At 51.8% G+C, this 19,311-nt stretch overlaps 1 protein-coding gene across 8 annotated transcripts in view; it reads right to left on the bottom strand.

The window, feature by feature from the left end:
- Positions 1 to 7,205: 7,205 nt before the first annotated feature.
- Positions 7,206 to 19,311, bottom strand: part of SLC8A1 (solute carrier family 8 member A1) — a 117,189-nt gene continuing 105,083 nt past the window's right edge. For 4 of the 8 annotated variants that reach the window (XM_079324172.1, XM_079324170.1, XM_079324171.1 and 1 more), the window contains 8 exons: positions 18,728 to 18,748; positions 17,897 to 17,914; positions 17,773 to 17,787; positions 17,071 to 17,139; positions 16,174 to 16,304; positions 15,469 to 15,568; positions 11,760 to 12,035; positions 7,206 to 9,702 (listed from right to left, as the gene is read on the bottom strand). In XM_079324172.1, the coding sequence (XP_079180298.1) occupies positions 9,326 to 9,702; positions 11,760 to 12,035; positions 15,469 to 15,568; positions 16,174 to 16,304; positions 17,071 to 17,139; positions 17,773 to 17,787; positions 17,897 to 17,914; positions 18,728 to 18,748 (1,007 nt within the window). In that variant the 3' untranslated portion in view covers positions 7,206 to 9,325. The remainder of the gene's footprint in view (positions 9,703 to 11,759; positions 12,036 to 15,468; positions 15,569 to 16,173; positions 16,305 to 17,070; positions 17,140 to 17,772; positions 17,788 to 17,896; positions 17,915 to 18,727; positions 18,749 to 19,311) is intronic. The other 4 variants (XM_079324176.1, XM_079324177.1, XM_079324174.1 and 1 more) reach the window with 3 other exon arrangements.

Raw genomic sequence — 19,311 nt, 5'->3', positions numbered from 1 at the left:
TTACAAATATTTTCTGCAGTCATATATTTATTTTGAATAGTTCACTTTCAGCTATAGGGTTCACTACTCTCTATTGATAGGAAAACACCACAAATATAAAAATATATGAGCTCAGCACAACTTTTAGGCTACCACGACCGTGTCCAATAATTTCAAAAGTTGTAGATCGATACCACGGAAAATATGAAACAGGTTTTCTGACAGCGTGTGTGGGGCTGGGAGGTCACAGCTGCTGCAAAACACACCGGAAGGGCGGCTGGATCGGCGTGGCAAGGAGCTGGAGATGCTCGGAGCCTTCCCGCGGGGAATGGTCTCTCTGGGACCCCCGAGGCTCTGAGATGTCGTGTGGTGCTGGCTGGGGGCAGGGTGACACCGGGCACGCTGAGAATTCCCGGTGGATCCTGCGCTGTGCGCCGGGGCTCCCGAAGCCGCCCGCTTTCACCTTGCTGTGGGGAAAAGCACCGGGGGAGCCGCCCTTGCCCTGTCCACATCCTGCCCCAGACCTGCCCAGAGCCCAGCAGGAAGGTGGCTCTGCTGGCACCCTGAGCCTGAGCCGTGGTGGCCCAAAAGGGGCTCTGCCTCATCCCAATCTCCCCCTGCAGCCGAGCCCACCAAACATTTAGATTTACATATTTTGCTTTGTTTATACAGCATGTACAGAATATACAGCATCGCACAAGTATTTCCCAGTAGACTGGAAGTGTCTCCCAAGATGACCTCTTTTATCAACAAATATATATATAAATTGACAGTAATAAAAGAGTCGTACCAACAAATATTATGGCTTTTCAAATAGTGTAGCTGCATTGTGCCATTGAATTTTGTGACAGAGACAGAGAGACTGCGGTGCTCCAGCTGCTGAGCCTGGGGTTGACTCAGCTTGGGCCACAAGCTGGGGCAGTGCCAGGTGGCAGAGGGAAGGTGGAGTTGAATTTATGATCCATGCTCTGGTTTCTGTCTCCAGGCAAACCAGTTCTCCTGCACACTCTCAGCCCAGCTTTGGAATAATTTGGTTCTGTCCAGCTGGGAACTGCCTGCCCTGTCCCTGGTGGGGGGACCAGGGGGCTGGTTGGGCTGTCAGAGATCTCGCTGTCTCTCTCTCTCTGTCAAGGTTTGCACAAGATCTGCCCTAGAGTGCCTTGTGGTTGTGAGGGGACACATACACAGGGTGATGGGTGACAGGATGACTGTGGCAGGTGGCTTTGGGTGCGTCAGGAAGGGTGGCACAGCCTCCTCCCTGCTCCAGGGAGCTCCCCTCGGGCTGCTGAGCAGGGACACATTGCTGGCTGTCACAGATTGGTAGCTGTCAGAGCAGAGCAGGAAAGAGAACCATTCTTTCTGGAGCACATCCAAAATTCCAGAGGACAACTTGCCCTGGTGGTGCTGTCCCCAGCCCCACAGGGTGTCCATGAGACTCACCACACACCCACTGCCTGCCTCCCCTCGTGGGCTGCATCCAGCCCCCAGCTGTCCCCATCACTTCTCAGAGCCACTTTGAGCTCTTTCCCTCTGCATCCCACTGTTCCAGGGGACTCTTGCTGTGGGAAGTGTCCAGCAGCCCTGGGACAGGCTGTGCTGGTAGCTCCCTGCCCGAGTGTCCCTCCACTCCTGGGAGGGACAGTGGGAGGAGCTGCTGACAGGAATCACATCTCTGCCAAGAAAGATGAGTTTCTCTCTGAGGTGGTTACTCTAGAAGGAGGAGCAGTTGCTCAAGTGTGCAGAAATGACTTTTGAGAACTGGAGTGGTGACTCAAGCATCAAGATAATTGGGGCACTTCATTATAGCAGGAAATGCGTGATGGATCTAAATTACCCCTACTGTCAAGTTTTTTTAACTAATTCCCATCTCATTTGTCTCTCATTTGAAATATGGCCACTCCTTGCAGGCCTCTCTGGCTCATGGTGCCATGAGCAAGCCCAGGTGTCTCCTGTAGCTGTGCCTGCAGGATGCTGAGCTGAGAGCACCCCTTCCCTCAGTGGGGAGCACCATGGGGAACCTGCTGCCTCTGAGATGGGTGAGGTTTCCCAAGGGCTGCCTGCCTGGCACTCTGGCTGCTTCCTGACGGGAATATCCATGGGCTTGTGTTTGGGGCGGGAGGTAGGACATGGTCTGTCTGCTCCTGTCCTGTCCTCGCTTGGTGAGCGGTGACAGTCACATGTGGGGAGCACCAGGTGTGCCAGAGACCTCTCTAGACAGCCTGGAGGCAGCAGGAGGGATGAAGGTGCCCATCACTGCTGAGTGGTCTTCAGGAAATTCATGATTTGGATTTCACAACCTCATCCCAGGTCTTCTAGGCACAGAGACCCAGGGTAAAAGGGGCTGCATTTTACAAAACCCTGTGTTGTATGGGTTTAGCCAGTGTGGCTGTGTGTCTGCCAGCAGGAGATAGGAACTGTAGGAGAATTCACCACCCTCTGCACTTCATCCACAAATAAAACTGCTGGATTGATGAGCAGTGTCCTCAACAGGTAGTCTTGAGAGCTGGACTGTGTGCAGAACTGTGTCTCCTAATGCTTAATGCATCATGGAAAATAAGAATTAGGACAAGTATTGTCAGGGAAAAAAAGTAAATAACATTTTCCTCCTTGCTAACACAGTGCCTGTAGTATAAGAGGTATTTATTGCCATCTTTTGCTCTCTTGAGCTGCAGAAAGTAGTTCATGTTTCCTGATTAAGAGCAGGACAAGCAGGGCTCCTGCAAGGCTCCCTGCATGGGCACATTTTTCTCAAGAGCTCACAGGATGAAGGAGGCAACATGGGGCAAGTGAATGCAGCTACAAACAGACACGAGCTCCTTCTCATTTGAACAGGGGGAGTTCAGCCAAGGGGCAGCTCATCCACTGCTCCTGCTGCAAGGAAATGCCAGGGCTGGAGCTGAAGGCAAGGGAGGCATCTCAGCTTTATACAAAACAAGGAGAAATCCTCTTGTGCACCTCCCCACATCCCTGGGAGTCACAAAGCTACTGGTTTGCAAAACCTTTCATTAGTGCTCCCAAATAAGCTCTGGGGCATGTTTTCACCTCCAGGATCCAACCTTGCTTGTGCCATCACAGCAATTTCACAGGGACTTAGAAATTCCACTTGTTCCTAAGTATCTCTGCAAAGAAGCTCATCTGCCAGAAGCTCACACTTCTGTGAGTGGGGAACCTGCCAGGGGCACACACTTCTGGGGATGGCAGTGCCATGGGCATGGCCATTTCCATGGGGAAGGCAGAGCAAGGCTGTGTTCCATGTAGGTCTCATCCTCCCATCTGTAAGAGACTCCTCTGAGCTGGAAGTAATGGAGGAGAAATAAATCCCACCTCAGCAAAGAGGTTGGGAGGTGCAGGGAGAGAGCCCTGTGGCAGTCTCCCACATCTGCAAGGGTTTAGGAGCTCCAAGTGTGGATGAGCATCCCAAGCCATGGCAACTTGCTCTACTGCCCATTTCAAGCAAGAGCAGGAAAGCCCCGAACCCCCAGCTAAAGCAAATTAGTTTGTTTTGGAAGCACAGAGGCAATATTTGGGTTGGGGGTTGGAATTGGAGCACCTGTGGGACTTGATAATGGTGAAAACTCAGCAAAAAATCTTCCACAGAAGGAGTGAAGGAGAGTGGAACAATAAAAACTGTGCCTGTGGGAATGGCTGTGCCTGGGTGATGAGCAGGAGGGGCTCAGTGTGCTGGGGTGTGTATGGAAGTTCGCCTGCTCCTTGGTTTGTAAGGGCTCAGGTCCAGCATGTGGAGTGGTTCATCTTTGCCTTGAGACACAGACAGCAAGGCTGAGCTAACAAGTCATGGTTCAGTGCAGTGAGAAAGGAAATCTGTCCCACACTGGAAAGCTGTGGAGCAGGAGGGAGGGACAGGGAATGCCTCTCTGCAGGGAGCTTGGGAGAAGATGGAACATGAAGAGGCTTCACAGGGGCGGCAAGCACAGAGCAAGCCACAGGCTGGATTGTCCTGGGTGCAGACAGTGATTTCTGGGATCTTGAGATGGCTCAGGGCAGAATGTGGAGGATCCCAGCATCAGGTGGGGTCACTAATGGTCCTTCCCATTGCCACCTGAACTGGGCAGTGTTCTGGGAGGGGCAGGAAGCTTTCCTGGTGCAGAGCAACAGGCAAGGGCTGTTTTGGATCAAAGAGATAACATTGCCTGGGTTGGTGCCCACGCACAGCCAGAGGAGCTGCAGACTGTGCTGTGCACAGATTGAGGTGTCCGTGCCCTGGCAGCCAGGGCAGGGGACGTGCTGTGGCAGTGCTTGAACAAGGTTTCCACATCTGGGGGGACCCTTGTCCCTACCCCATGCCCTCCAACTGGAACACCCAGCTGCAGCAGTGCTGCACAGCACCTGTTTGGGAACAGAGGGTGCCCAGGGCCCTGTTCTACACTCGCAGTGCGGGCAGCCCCAAGCTGGCATTCCCGTTGAGAAGGGGGAAGGAGCCAAGGGAGGGTGCAGAGCCTGCAGGAGAGGGCTGTGAACCACCCTGGGGGCACTGGGTTCCAAGGGCAGGACTCCAGATGCTCCACAGAGAGAGCAAGGCCCTGTGGAGGCTCCTTGGATGCTCTCAGGGGCATCCCACAGGCAGAAAATCCTGCTGGGAGCAGCAAGCTCCTGTCTGCCTTTGCTGATAACAGCTCCTGCTTGGCTAGGCAGGCCCCTTTCCCCTGCAGTGTCCCTTCCCTCTGTGTGAGGGGTGCTGCTGGCTGGCAAGAGGCTCTTGGCACCTCCAGTTCCAACAACAGAAAGGCTCAAGTCCTTAAAAGGTGAGGAATCTCACTGTATTTATTGTCCCTCGGTGCTTTTTGCAAGAATAAAGACGCCTCTGGATGCTTTCCTGTGCAAGCCAATTTTTAACAAGACAAACAGGCTTTTCCACAGCTGTGCTGAGCACGTGTGTAGGCGTCAGTAGTTGGTCACTGCCTGCTCAAGAGAGGCCAGAGAGGTTCCAGGTACTCTGCAAACACGTTTCTCCAGGTGGGCTGGGGTGCCAAAGCCTACAGAAAATAATGCAAGGCTTTGTCCTGGAATTACACTGTCCAGCAATAAGTTTTCTGTCTAGGCTCAGCTCTGTCCCTCCAGGAATGTAGTTGAACTTCCTCCTGAGTTATGTGTATGGCCACCAATGCCGATGTTTCCTACCCAAGAATTTAAAAATAGCTGTAACAATAACACAGGGGCTCTGGCTCCCCAGTCCCTGCCTGCAGCAGAAATAGTGCAGTGAGTTCACAGCCAGGCTTGTGACCACAGTGGGCTCCAGGCCTCCCTTCTCCCCTCTGTCCTTCCAGAGAGCAGGGATGAAGATGCACAAATGAGTCCTGTGGTCACCCCAGAGGCACCCCAGGGGCAGAAGCCTTGGGTTGGAGATGAGGGGCTCCCTCCTTGAGATTGAGCAGCTCCTGTACTGCTCTGGCACAAGTGGCAGTTCAGCTGGGCTCAGCACGGGGCACTGCAGATCTATGGCTCTTCTTTTTTTTTTTTGCTCCTTTTCCTAGAGTTCAGGGTGTGCCTGGATTTGCCTCCATGCCCACTGAGCCCTGAAGAGCTGGCAATAAGGTTTGTCCAAGATGGTTAGTTAGGGCTATTCCTTCTGCTTGTGCCCATGTGCTTGGCAGCCTGTGGGTTATTTGGGTGCCTGACTCTGCCACGTGCTGCATCCTTTTCCATGGAAAGGTTCTGCCTTTGGCTGGTGATGAGAGAAGTGAGAGCAAATGGGGCAGGCAGATGGATGGAGGCCAAGGGTTTAAACTGCTGCTTCTGGCAACATCCATAAACCCAGGCCTTTATCAGAGATGCTCCATGCTCTCCCTGTGCAGACAAGGGTGGGGAGGCTGGATGAGGAAAAGGTGGGAGAGCTCTGGCATGAGATGGGATCCACAGAGCCGAGCTGTGGTAAGGAGCAACTGTGCTGGGGATGTGCTTCCTCTGCTGCCTCCCAGCCTGGGCTGGAGTCTTCCTGGGGAGGGCAGCTCTCTTCTGCCTTTAGAGAGGGTGGTTTGAAGAGGAGACTGTGCAGAAGAGCAGACTGGCACCCTTGGGAATGCTGCTTCCCCTCGCTGCTCCGCCGTGACGCTTCCGTGAGCCCCTGGGCACACTCCATCACACTGGGCATAGCCTTGGTAAAATGCCAAAACACTCAGCTGGCACACAGCAACTGCAGGAGCAGGGCTGGTGTTTAGCCTGTGATTTAGGCCTGTCCTAAGCAAGCACTGCTCCACCATTCCCTTTGGAAAGCTCTGTGAATAGAAGAGTTATTTATTTACTGCCTGCTAACCTGAGTGGCTGCACAAGTCCCATTTGACTTGTTAATTACTTCAGAGAAGGCAATTCATTCTGAAGAAGCAAATGAGGAGGGGAAAATACCAACATCACCTTTCAGCAGATGCAATTACTGGGTCAGAAGAGCTGCTTTGCTTCCACAATGCCCTGCCTGGGAAAAGCAAAGGGACAGTGCTGGCCAGGAGTGTGGAAGGCAGTGCCTGCCTGGGGCCCATCTCCTGGGCTGGTGTTTGAGCTCAGTTGTCAGAGCTGGACCTCCCAAGCATTGCAGGGAGGGTTTAACTGGGGACAGCTCGACAGATGCTGGATGAAACACAGGGAGGAGCAACATCCCTGGGCATTTGGAGACTTTCCTCCTCCTCAGTGTGGCTGAGCTGTGTCGAGGCACGTGGGTCTGAAATGGCCACAGCACCCAGACTGGGGCAGGGGCAGGCACCTCTTGAGAGCAGCCCAGCCTCTTGGGGTGTCTCACATCTGCTTGGGAACCCATGGACCCTGCCCTGGTGATGCATCTCTGGCATTTTCCCTCCTTAACCCAGCACACTGAGAAGCTGGAGCAAGAGAAGGAACAGCTCTATAGAGGACACAAGAAGAAAGAGATGCTTGGTGGTTTAGGGGCACACCCACAGCTCACCCCAAGCCTAGGGCAAGTCAGCACCTGGCCCCTGAGGGTGAGTTGCCCTGCAGCTCTGTCCCTGGGTAGTTTCCTGCATCCCCCTGAGGGTGGAGCGGGCTGTAAGCTCACACCGAGCCTGAGGCACCATGGAGATGGATTGGGAGGAAGGGTATGAGATGGGGCAGGGGTGGCTGTGCCAAGGCACCACTGCCCCTGCCAGAGGCAGGAACACAGGGAAGGCAGACCAATGAGTCAAGGAGAGATGGTACAAAGGGGAAACAGCTGGAGGGGAGAGAAGGGTTTTCCATAGAGAATATGCAGGAGCAGTACTGGATCGATCAGGAATCATTACAAACTTTATTTCTCTGTGCATTGTGTACCATTGATAAGGATCATCACAATTAGTGGACTCACTGCCTATAGTGGTGGGCAATACACACAAAGAAAAAAAATGAAGCCAAACAGATGAAAATGAAATCATTGTACATAAAGGTAATCATAGACCTGAACAACCTGCACCTGTGTTTGATTTTCCCCCAAAATAATGAGAAACAAAAATTTAAAACCCCAAAATAAATTGAAAGTGAAAAAAGGCTTGAGAAGAAAAAAAAAACAAACCTGAAACCCACAACTTCATATTCCTAGAGAAAACCTTACAGCAGGTTAATTAAAATTTCCACAGATAGTTCAAGATGAGTACAAATATCCCCAGCCAGCTGGTTATGGTACAAGCATCAGACATGGTTTTCAGCTGAGTGGGAAGAGCTCACCATGGACAGGCAGGCTGGGAGTTTGCCTGGCTAGAATGTCAGGAAGCCTGGCAAAGGGTGTGGGGTCAGAACACATCTCCCCACACCAGTGCTGCACCCTGGGGAGCTCCACACCCACATTTCCCTGGCTCGACTCTTTACCCCAGCCTGCACTCCTGGCATCAGGGGGTTGATGCTTAGTTACACCTCCCTGTCTCATCCTGCCCAGTGATTTTGGATTTGGAGAGTGCAGAACACGACCTTTTCCTGGGGGGATGCCTCCTGGCACACTCGACGGAGTGGGAGATCTCGTACGGCCCTTCAGCCCTGACGTTGGATTATTCTGCCTCCCAATTTCTGTGGGAAGGGACCAGCTTTGGGGACCGGTCCTGATGGCTTAACACTCAGAAACAGGGGCTGTCACAACACCTCTAGGGACACAGGGAATAGCAGGGGGCCAAGGGCTTGGAGGCACCATTGACTCGACAGGCAGAAGCGTGAGGTGCTGGGAATCAGCCACGCTCGTTCCCCTCGGGCTGCTCACCCCACTCACTCCCTGGGGCCTTGTGCAAAACCTCCTGTAGGCAGAGGAGGCCTTCACACCTCCCTCAGCACATCAGAGGACTCCCATCCACAGAGCTGCACAGAGCCTGAAGTCTCTGGGGTATGGGTTTTCCTCCCCTGAAAACCTACAACTGCATGGCTGTTATTGCTTCTCATGGAGCCACGCCACGAGCAGTGAGTGGGGACAGCTTTCCATCCTCTCCACCCCCGCTAAGAGGAAACAAACAAACAAAAACCCTATGGCAAAACCCAACTAACTTAAAATAAATAAAACCCAGTGAAAAGGAAATGCCTGTAATCTGCAATGCTCAACCCACATGGTTGGAGGGGACTATCTCTATAGGATGCTATATACAGATAGATTTCATTTCATTCATGCAAATGTTACAAGTACCACGACAGCATGCCCGAGGAGGCGGAGGAGCAGGAGGAAGGCTCCCGCCGCCCCGTGCAGCCTCGGCTTGGGACTCTGGACACGAGGCTGCGGCTGCACACCCCCAAAGCATGGACAGGGAGAGGTGAGGGGCGTGTGGGTGGGAAATGCTAGTTGTACACACGCCAAAACGAAAGGAAAAAACCAACCCCAAATCAATGACGAAAACGCTTTGTGTTCTATCCTTGGAAAGCTCCCAGTTTCCCCTTGTCTTCAGTTCGGTCTCTCGCTCCTCTCCAGCAGGGCCAGGGCACCTGTTCCCGAGTGGCAAAGGCAGCTGGGTGGCAGTGGGAGATCAGAACCCTTGCTCTCCTCTCTTTCCCTTGCCCACTGCTCTGTTTCTCACTGGCTACTCCGGCCTTCCTGGCGCCCTGGTCGCCTTCGCATCGTCCTCCTGGGGCCGGCGGGTGGGAGTCAGCGTGGGAAGGGCTTGGTGGTCACTCCTGGTGGTCGAGCTGCAGAAAGGGCCCTGCCCCTGGCTCCTGGCTGGGGCTGCTGCCTGGGGAGGGGTCCTGCTGGCTTTGGGGTCCTGCCTAGTTCAAAGGATGCTCCAAAGCCGCTTTCCATCAGCAGGTGTGTGAACATGGCAAATCTCTTTTATTCTTTCTCTGTTCATTATGCACAGCTTTATATCTATATCTATACCTATATATCACTCTATATAGATATATATAGATATACACATATTTACTATCTCTGATTGTCCCTTTAGAAGCCCTTTATGTGGCAGTAGGCTTCCAGAGATGAGAAGAATATATACAAGAGCCAGAGGAGGATAAAGAGTGAGGATGTGAGCAGCTTGGAAGTCCGCGGCCCGCCCAGCTCACCTCCGATCTCGGGTCTCCGCCGGTAGAGCAGCACTCCCACACTGATAAAAGCAAAAATGGTGAAGAGGGTGACAGAGAAGGCCAGCGTGCCAGGGGACACTTGGAAGGCTTGTCCGTGCGCGGCGTGGTAGATGGCTGCGATGGACCAGGCCACCCCAATGCCCAGGAAAACGTTCACCGCGTTGCTCCCAGTGACGTTCCCGATGGAGGCGTCTGCGTACTGGTCCTGCGTGGCTGCCACTTTGCTGGCAAATGTGTCTGCGGGGGAAAGGAGTGGAGAAACCCTCAGGAAACACCCAAGAAAAGAGGGCAGCATGGGGGACAAGTGTCAGTGGCAACACCTGGGGGAAGAGAGTAATGGGTAAGGAGATAGGGCACGACCCCTTCTAATGGAAATTCCAAGGAATTGGGGCACCATCTGGTTCTTCTGGGCCATCAGGGCCTGGAAATGCACAGGGGGAAATTTCAATGGTCAGAAACACAGGGCTTCCTCCAGTATGGCCTCCAGCACCTTCTGCCTCCCTGTGCCTTGTGCAGGTCCTGGCACTTTGGAAAACTAGGTCAGCCTCCATCCCTTGGGAAGAAAAAGCATGGGTTCATGCTTGCCCAGGTGCTCTGGCAGTTTTAATACCTGTGATAAAACTTGGCTGGCCATTTAAATGGAAAACCTTGTGTCAGGCAGACCAGCATGAAGCTGCTCTGCACCACAGGGAAGTGCTGATTTTACATCCAAACCCACTCTGGATCTGCAGGGGGGAGGAAGAGCAGGAGGTATTAGTGGGTTTGTTCAGGTGAGCACTCTCAGCCAACAATGAGAAGATGAGTCCTGAACATATCTGCACTCCCAGATCACCTTGGGTACAGGCAGCCCAGTGTGGCTCAGGAAAACAAGGAGATCATATTTCATGTTTTTTAACTCTGCAGAATTTCCTTTCCATTCCTCCCCAGCAGGCTCCAAGGGGAGATGGCAAAGTGCAACCTGGCACAAAGATCCAGCTCCATGGAACAGGAGGGGATGGGCACATATAAGAACAGCCAGAGGGTCCATTTGTAACAAAGAAATAAAAAGTCTGCTTTATTTTTAAAATTTTAAATTAAAAAAAAAAAAAAAAAAAAAGCTGTCATGGAAATGCACCTGATTGCTAAGGAAGGAAAAGACCTTGATCATGGTGCAGTAATTGAGTTGTGGAACAGTGCTGATACCTCCAAGGCTCTGCAGCTGCCACTGGGGGAGAAGGGATGAGTGCAGAAACAACCACCTGCACTTCTGTAGGTCTATGCTTTCCATGCAGGGAAGGTCCCTGCCAGTGTTGATCTCTCTGCACTCTCCTCTGGTGTCTGCCCATCACCTGGAGGAGTTCAACCAGCACTCAGCTAACACAGCACGGCCTGGGAGCCAACCAAAACAAGAGTAGCCCAATGCATCCTAAAAAAGAACTTCTTAAATGCCACCTTTTGTCAGCAAAAGCAGGAGGGAGGATTTTCAGGGTCAAACATGTGAAGAAGCCCTGCAAAACCTCTGCCTAAAGCTTCTGCTGCCAGAGGTCTAAGAGATGCTTCTTCTTCTGTTCCTTGTCCCAGACCTGTTCTTTCTTTTGGTTCTGCTGCTTCTTCTCTTTGCCTTTGGTAGCATTAGGACCATTTCAGGATCTTGGAGCATCTGGGTGCCGATAACTGGAAGTTTGGAGGTGGTGAGGGAAGGTGTGACCAATGCAAGGGATGGCTGGGGTGGGTCAGAGCCCCTTGCTCAGAGATCAGGCTCTGCCAGCCCAGCACAGCCCATGGGAGAAGGTGAGTGAAAGACACAGGCTCTTACACAAGCTGACATGGGAATCCCCAGAGTTTCACAAATTGCATTTCAAGCAGCTCCCCTAGCTCAGCCCAACCAACCTCACCTTGATCCATCTGAGCCAGGTCTCACACCAAGTTGTCCATGCTGGAAAGTGTGCCCTGAGTATGGACTCACACTTAATTCACCCAGGAGCAAGGTTAAAGTAGCAGATTCTCAAAATGCAGGACTCCCAATACAAGCAGCATTTTAACCAAAGACTCTGAGAGTGGATACCACGGAGGCTGCTCACAGAAATAGACACTTCACAGTCTTTGCAGGGGGATGGTCCTTGAAATAATTCTCATGGGACTGAATCCACATCTTGGCTCTATCCTTCCAGCCCATCTGAGACCGAAAACCAATTTCCACATAAATCTCAAACCTGTGCTTTGGGACCTGCAGAGCACAGCTCTCCCCCAGCCCAAGCCCAGCCCCAGCCTGGCTGGAAATGGACCCTCACAGCAAACCCCGTGGCTGTGCTCACCTGGCACCGATGTCCCCAGGGCCACAAACACGACGGCAGTGACCGAGTCCTTCAGGCCAATGGTGCAGCCAAAGTGGGATGCCAGGTCGCCAATGAAAGCTGTCAGGAGGCCAATCATCAGGATGGAGACAACAAAGCAGGCCCAGCCATTCCAGTAGTCTGTGGGGGGCACGAAGGCAAACAGGACCTTCCAGAAGACGGTCAGAAAGTGCATCACGTAGTCGAAGCAGGAGGGCAGCTTCTCCTCCCCACATTCATCATCATCGTCGTCTTCCCCTGGGGAAAAACAGCAGTGCCTGACTAGGTTTGCTCATCCACAGGGAGGTTGGGCAAAGCTCTTGTGCAGGTCACAACCCCCCAGAATGCTGTGCCTTGTGATTTGGACCCTGGAAAGCCTTGACTTCCAAGTATCTTATTTTCTGAGCAATTGTCAGAGTGGCTCGATGGCCTTTCCTTGCTCCTTTCCACAGCAGAGAGACACCCCAGAGGTAATGGTTTAAAAAAACAACCTGCACTTCAGAAAATGCAGAGCCTTGTGCCAGCACCTTTCCCTGAGTCTAATCACCAGATGCTTTTTGGGACTCAGCCCCTGCCCAAGAGCCCTTCCCCCCGAGGATGTCAGAAGTCACTGACCTCATGCTGGCTGAGCTGACTGGGGCAGGCAAACCCACAAAGATCAACTCCTGCCTCGTGGATACTCCCACAGGGAAGCCCCTTCTGAGCTGCTCTGAGCTGCTTTCCACAAGTGCCTGCAATTGCTTCCAGCTCTGGGTGGGCAGCTGGTTTTGGTGGCTGCTGAGCTGCTCCGGTGCTTCACCTTACCTTTGCTGCAAACTGGATCAAGGAATGGATTTCTGCCTGCCCTAAAGCCTCCCTGCTCAATCACTGCTAGCTGTGCTTCCCTGCTGCATTTCCCTGCCCCTTCACATGCTTCCCTATAAGCTCTGGTTGCCCATTCCTTGGTGTCTGGTCTGTCCTAGGTCAGTGGGAGCTCCCTTTCCTGCTACAGGCATTGGCACCTCACCTGTCTCTGCCAAACCACTTGGCATCTAGCCTGCAGGGAGTGCCCACAGTGTGGGCTGACCCCACCAGGGAGCCCCCTGGGGCTGGTGACCCCTTCCCTGACTCCTGCAGCTCTGAGGAGCTGTCTGGAGAGCCAGCCTGTGCCCTGGGCAGGCTGCATGGCAAACGTGGGACTTCCCCAGCCTGGCACAGTGCACTACAGCACTACTGTGGCATAGTCAGAAACTCATCCTGCTCACACTGGAACCACTCCCAGACTTGAAGGGGAGGTGACACTTTTCCAACTAAGTCAGTGGGAACTTTCCTGCTGCCCTAAGGAACAAGGATGAGTTTCTAAGTCACGAATGTTCTGTATTCCAAGGCCACTGTAAGTCATATTAGAGACATCCTTTGCATTTTATCTGGTGATTTTCCATGTCTTTGATGCTTTTTTTTCCCCACCAAGGATATGGACCACCAGGTCTCCCTGCATGGCTGTTGGAAGAAGCTCCTTAAAAATAGAAGGATGCAAGCTTTGGAGCTTCAAAGTCACTATGGCAGAAAGAGTAGCTAATCTGCATTATTATTTTGGCAGATATAAATACTTGTTCCTGTGCATTGTTGTGAAGATAAGGAACAGTTTTCCCGCCTATGTTGGCCTGTGTTTTCCCCCAACATGCAAAGGCTGCTAATGGCAGGCTACACCATGCTGTGCTCATGCTGTAATTCTGCAGCAGGTATTTCAATCTGCCAAGCTCAGGGTGACATCAGGACTGCTATTGACCTAAATGTTTACAGAGATGATGAAACAGACTGAAAAATGAACATGAATTCCACTGTCACAACACTTATCCAGATCTGTCTGTCATTTTGTTAAGTAGCCATGATGTCTCTCTTTTGAAGAGCTGGCCAGATCATGTGGAGGTGACTTGGAGTGAAGATGGATGGTGATCCAGGGGTGCATTCAGAAACTGGCCTGCAAACCCCAGAATGTTTTTGCTGTGGACAGCCCAGAATGGCCCAACACAAGGTGGCACAGCCTTGTCTGCACCTGCACTGCCCTTCCACAGACCTCAACTCCTACTGCTCCATTCCTCTGCAAACACTGCCCTGGGTTGATCATTGGGTGGGAAATGGAGATTTAATGCTTCTTTTATCAATTGTGTTGTTACATTTTGAAGTGGTGACAGATGACTTTCACCTGGTATCTACGGTGAGCTGTGGGGGAAAAAACTCAAACCCAGCCTCCAGCTTATAAGGCATTTTAACTTATCTGGCACAAAGCTTGAGGAGCTAAAGCCTGGGTACCTCCAGAGCTCAGAGACAAACCACTGATCCACAACTGCCAGGGACAGCTCCTGTCCACCAAAATACACCAGTTTATTAAATGCTTGTTAATCATCTGTTAGCTCTGGTCAAGGCTGTATATTCAGGTTTTACACATAACTGCAGTCTTCACATGCTTCACAGAAACAGGATCCAACCATCAGTGACTGTCTTTGCTTTAACATGGGATGCAATTACATAATTGGTTCTGGCACAGATTCGTTTAGCCATATTAGCTACAAAACCTGCAGCAAGGATTGTCTTGCATGATAAGTTCATGCTGAATGCAAAATAATGGGAGGCTCTTGCCTGGAGGCTCTGAGAAGAGCTGTGCTACAAGAGGAGGGATCACAGTCTGAGGAGAAAGCTGCTGCACAGTGTCCTGCCCTCGTTTTCCAGAGGCAGAGGGTAAATGGAACTGCCATCATTTTTAATTACCTGGTGCTGGGCAGAGGTTACCTTGTATAGCAGAGTCAGAGGTAGGAACCTGAGTGCTCCGCCATGCATTTCAGTGCACACTTAGCCAGAGGAGAGGTAATTGCCTGCCCCAGGCATTTAATTTAAACTGGTGGATTTTGCCCTAATGCGTGCACACAGCCCAAGTTGGGCTGTGAGGTTGCAATATCCAGACAGTGTTTCCAGCTGTTAAAACAATATCTGGAGGAGATCTTTCTTTTTTTTTTTTCTTCTTCCACATACATGGGAATGATAATATATCCTGTACTGGGCATCCTGGTAAACTGGCACCTGTGAGAAGGGTATGACAGGGCATTTGAGGGAAAGGCAATTCTCCAAGGGAGGGAAGACAAGATCACACAGGATCTGGTTCAGCCAGAGATACCATGTGCTGCTGCAGCTATGGGGCTGCTGAGCCATAATCCTCCAGCCACAGCTGGGGCAGCAGGAGTTCAGAAAGCAGGGCATGTTGAGGACGAATTCTGTCTCACAGAGAGTGACTGCCTTCAGGGTTTGCACCCTGCCTATTGCGCTGTCCTCTCCACAAGGCACAGGCAGAACCAGGGAAGGGGAGCACTGTTGCTTCACACCAGCATCATTTATGCTACTCTGAATTCCCAGCCTGCGTTCACCTCTCAGATCTCTCCCACTGAACTGACTTTTCTCCCTTTGCCGTCTGCTGCCAGCCAAGGTGTTGCTCTGCCTGGTGCTGTGCACACGCTTCACGCAGAAGGTTTCCTACACATGAGACAAGGTGCCCTCACAAAAGGGTTTAATCGGCTGCCTTATTTATGCAGGCACTGTAAATAACTCTGCCACCTGTTTTGCCTCCTGCTGCTCCACTGCAGGCTGTGTTGGTGGCAGAGCCAAGGCAAGCAGAGAGCGAGGGTGATGGTAATTCACCCGGGCTGTGGCCCAAACTCACCGGCGCTGACAGTAATGGCCTCGATGAACTGCTCCCTCCAGCTGTTTGTGCCAACCACCAGTGCCAGGTTTGTCTTCTTAATGAGCTTGTCCACTGTGTTCTGTGCATGGAGATGCAGAGCAGAGGATTAGGGGCTGGAGATACTGGGCTAAAACCCACCAATGCCAGTGCTTATGGCCGTGTATTTATGGAACAAGCTCGGCAGATTTTAAGCTCAGGAGCCCCAGCAGCAAACCCAAATGTGATTACTCGCATTTCCCTTCACTGCTGCTAAAAAAGGACCTCTGGAAACCTGCTCATGGGTGGGAGTTTGAAGCATCTCAGAGCCACAGTAAGGGTGACCAGTTGTATTTTTATACTACAGAAAAATGGAAAAAGGTAAGGAAATGGCCTGGCACATGCATTCATGGAGCTGCACAACCATTACTTGCATTTGGGGTTATCAGCCCTTTGCACTGGGAGGGCCAGGCTTGGGGCTTACTCAAGACTGCCTGTAGGTAGGACCAGTGTGTAGAATTCGCTGTGAGAACAGGCTCATGTTTTAAAGCAACCTGCAGCATTTGGGATCCCAGTTCCTGTTTTGTGTGTGATTCCATGCACTGCCTCACTTTGCTCAACATGTGCCTCCCAATGCTGTGCAAACCCAAAAAAGAGGATCCTCAGCCAGGGGGGGAGAAGACCAGGGAAGTAGGATGTGACCAGTACTTTGAACTCATAGGACTCCTCAATGATGATCTCGAGTTTGGTGTGCTCCCCCAGGACCGGGCGCCCCATCTCGGCGATCCGACGCTCTTCCTCCTCCTTGCTGGTCAGTGGCTGCTTTTCCTCATTCTCCTCTGCAAAGCAAAGAGCCCATGGGTGAACCAGGCCCAGCTGGGCACTCTGGATCTGGCTTTGTGTTGGAGGGGGAAGCCAGGAGGCCTCCAGGTGGGAGTGTGAGTGACAGAGCAGTGGAGAAGGAGATAATGGAGCAGCAGACAGGAGAGCTTTAGGAAATGCTACCAAGAGGTCTGCAACTCATCCAACCTCAGGAAGAGTCCTGTTCATCTTGGGGTTGGGGAATAGCTTATTGCTTGGTAATTGCTGCCTGTCCCACATGGATGCTGGGAAGGGGAAACATCAGCACTAAAGCTGCTCCATTCCCCAGCACTTCAGGACAGGGCAATTCCACCAGCCTGTTACAAGAGAGCTGGGACACCAGGGCTGAGACACATATGAAATCTTGGCTCTGCCTCCTCCAGAGCAGGGCTTTGCCTTAGACAGGGGGCTGGCAGACAATGCCTGCTGTGATGGGGCTGGAGATTTAAGAAGCCATCCACAGACCAACACCTGGCTCCAAACCCTGAAAGAGGAGGCAGCAGAGGGACTATGAGATCAGTGAAGCAGGTCTGCATCTCCACTGGCATCTGTGCAACCTCTGGGGCATGGAGACTGCAGGCAGCACGCCCTGTGTCACTGTCCCTTGTGCAGACCCCAGTGAACTCCCTCCCAGTCCTGGGAGGATGGGCAGAAGGACATCAGGGCTGAAAAGGACTGGAGTGAATCTGTCAGTAGGCAAACACCCCAGTCAGTTCAGTGAGACTGACACAGTGCCACAGGTACCTTGGATGGAGACCATGGTGCAAGGAAGAGGATGATCTCTAGCCTGGACCTTCCTGAAGACAGGTTTTCCTATTAAAGTGATCATCAGGAGATCAGCAGGGGGGACTGCAGTACGAGCTGCCCCCGTGCAGTTAGTAAACTCCATTCTTACGGCACACGGTGTTAGTGCTGCTCCCTTGCTGGCTGCCCCTTGTCTGCTCAGGTGGCACTGAGGTGAGGGAAAGCCCTTCTCCTCCTGCAGGCCAGACAGACCCACCTTGGAGCCAGAGCCTTCTAAACCTGAACTGCTTCCAGGGCTCCTGGGGGCAGCTCTGCAATGTGTGGGAGCCAGGACCTTCTCATCCTGTGCTTGGGAAGGGTTGGCTCGTGGCAGGGGAGCCAGCCCTGCTGCTGGGTCTGGCTGCTGGGAAGGGCAGGGGCTGCACATCTGAAGCAGCCATGGGGGCTCCTGCACCTCCCACAGTGGTCAGGCACCTGGCTCAGGCTGGGAAGGGAGGGAAGAGCCCTGTGTGCAGGGAGGGCACAGCTGGATCAAATGGAGAAGCCCACCCTGCTCCAAGGCATGGAGTGGGGGTGCTTGTCCCTTGGGGGGTGACAGGTCCCCCTCCCCGAGGTGGGGTTAGGTGTGTGTGGCAGGCAGAGCACTCTGTGAGAGGACACACTGTTAATGGGACCGGCTGGGGTGGCTCACAGCCTTCTTACCATTCCAGAGTTTCCCTCCAGGACAGAACAAAAGCAAAGAGGAAACCAAGAGGAAAGAGCAGGGTGAGCATATGGCCATTAAGAGAAAGGAACAGGGGGACAGGGGAAGAGTAGAAATCCATACCTGTGATGGTGAAGCCACCTAGATGAAACCAAAAATGAGAAAAAGGGAGAGAAAGAGAATAAATGAGGATTAGCATTTTCATATCAACACAGACATGGTGCTCTTTCCCTGCCCCACTGTGGTCATGGGGCCTGCTCCCCAACACACACCCCAGGGATAGTGGGGGGGACCTGAACACAGGCTTTTCGACCCACATCTGCAAGCTGCCACCCCTTGGTGTCCAATATATGCTGTGGAAGGGGTAAAGTCTGCCCTGGGGCTGTGGGTGCTTTGGGGAAAATGAGGGTGGCTTCGCTTCTCTCCCCAGCTGGCCTATCCTGGAGGTGGCCATCAAGGAAATACAAAGGCTCTAAGTCTCCCCAAGACAGGAGGCAAAGTTTGTCTCTTCAAAAAGGATTGGTCAACTTTCCTGTCCAGACACAAGCATCCCCAAGCCACCAGAAAATCCTGTTTCTGCTGTTCCACTTTAGAGGTGATGGGTTGAGTGGCACGGGTTTGTATCTTGGGGTGCTGTCAGGTTTACTCTGGCTGTAATAGTATCACCCCCCCAAAATGCTCCTTGTACCACCTCTTAATATTTATAATATTAATATATATTTATAATATATATATTTATTATATAATATGCATATTATATTTATAATATAATTTAATAAGACTTTGTGGCTCTACTCTACGAAAGATGAGGCATTAGGTACCTGAGTTGTCTTAAACACTGCTGACCACCCTAAAAAGAATGCTGTGAGCAAAGAAAAACATCAAGCAAAATCGATTGTCTTCCAAAAATACGCAAACCATAAAAATGGAAAAGAAAAATGAATGCGCGCTTACCAAGCTCATTCAATAACAGGGCTGTGAAGGAGACAGAGACAAACACAGAAGAAGAAAAGTAAATGAATAATGAAATAAAAGGGATATCCACAGAAAGACACCAGATCCCAGGGCAGAGATTTTAGATCTGTAAAGCTGCAGGATACCATTAGTGTTGAGACAGGCACTAAACAGAAATGTTTCATGGGATCGTGGGTTTAAAATAAAAATCTGTTGCAAGTATGGGGTGGATATGGGGTTAAAAGACACACTCCAAAAAATTCATTTTCCCCCTTTGACTTGTATGTGCAAGATCTTCCAGTGGTCTCAGAGGCAGTTCTGCCCCGGGGGGGACACAAGATGTCCCATGTGCAGCAGCTGCTGGCTTTGACCTCCTCCAGCTGTCTGATGGGGAGCAATGCAGTGGCAGCTGCACTTTTGGCATAGACAATGAGAGAAGAAAAGTCTGTGGCAAGGCTTGGCTCAAGGGTCTCGTTGTTTAACATTTTAGATCTCCAAAACAAAAGAAAAAGCCTCTCCCTTAGTGCCCTAGTGGATCTTGGGCCCCACCACAGCCCAGGAGTGATGTTTCAGAAATGCTCTCG

This window comes from Erithacus rubecula (assembly GCF_903797595.1).
Source record: "Erithacus rubecula genome assembly, chromosome: 2".
Classification (NCBI taxonomy): Eukaryota; Metazoa; Chordata; class Aves; order Passeriformes; family Muscicapidae; genus Erithacus; species Erithacus rubecula.
Note: the sequence above shows the minus strand (reverse complement) of the source record. Positions and strands in the feature narration are given on the sequence as shown.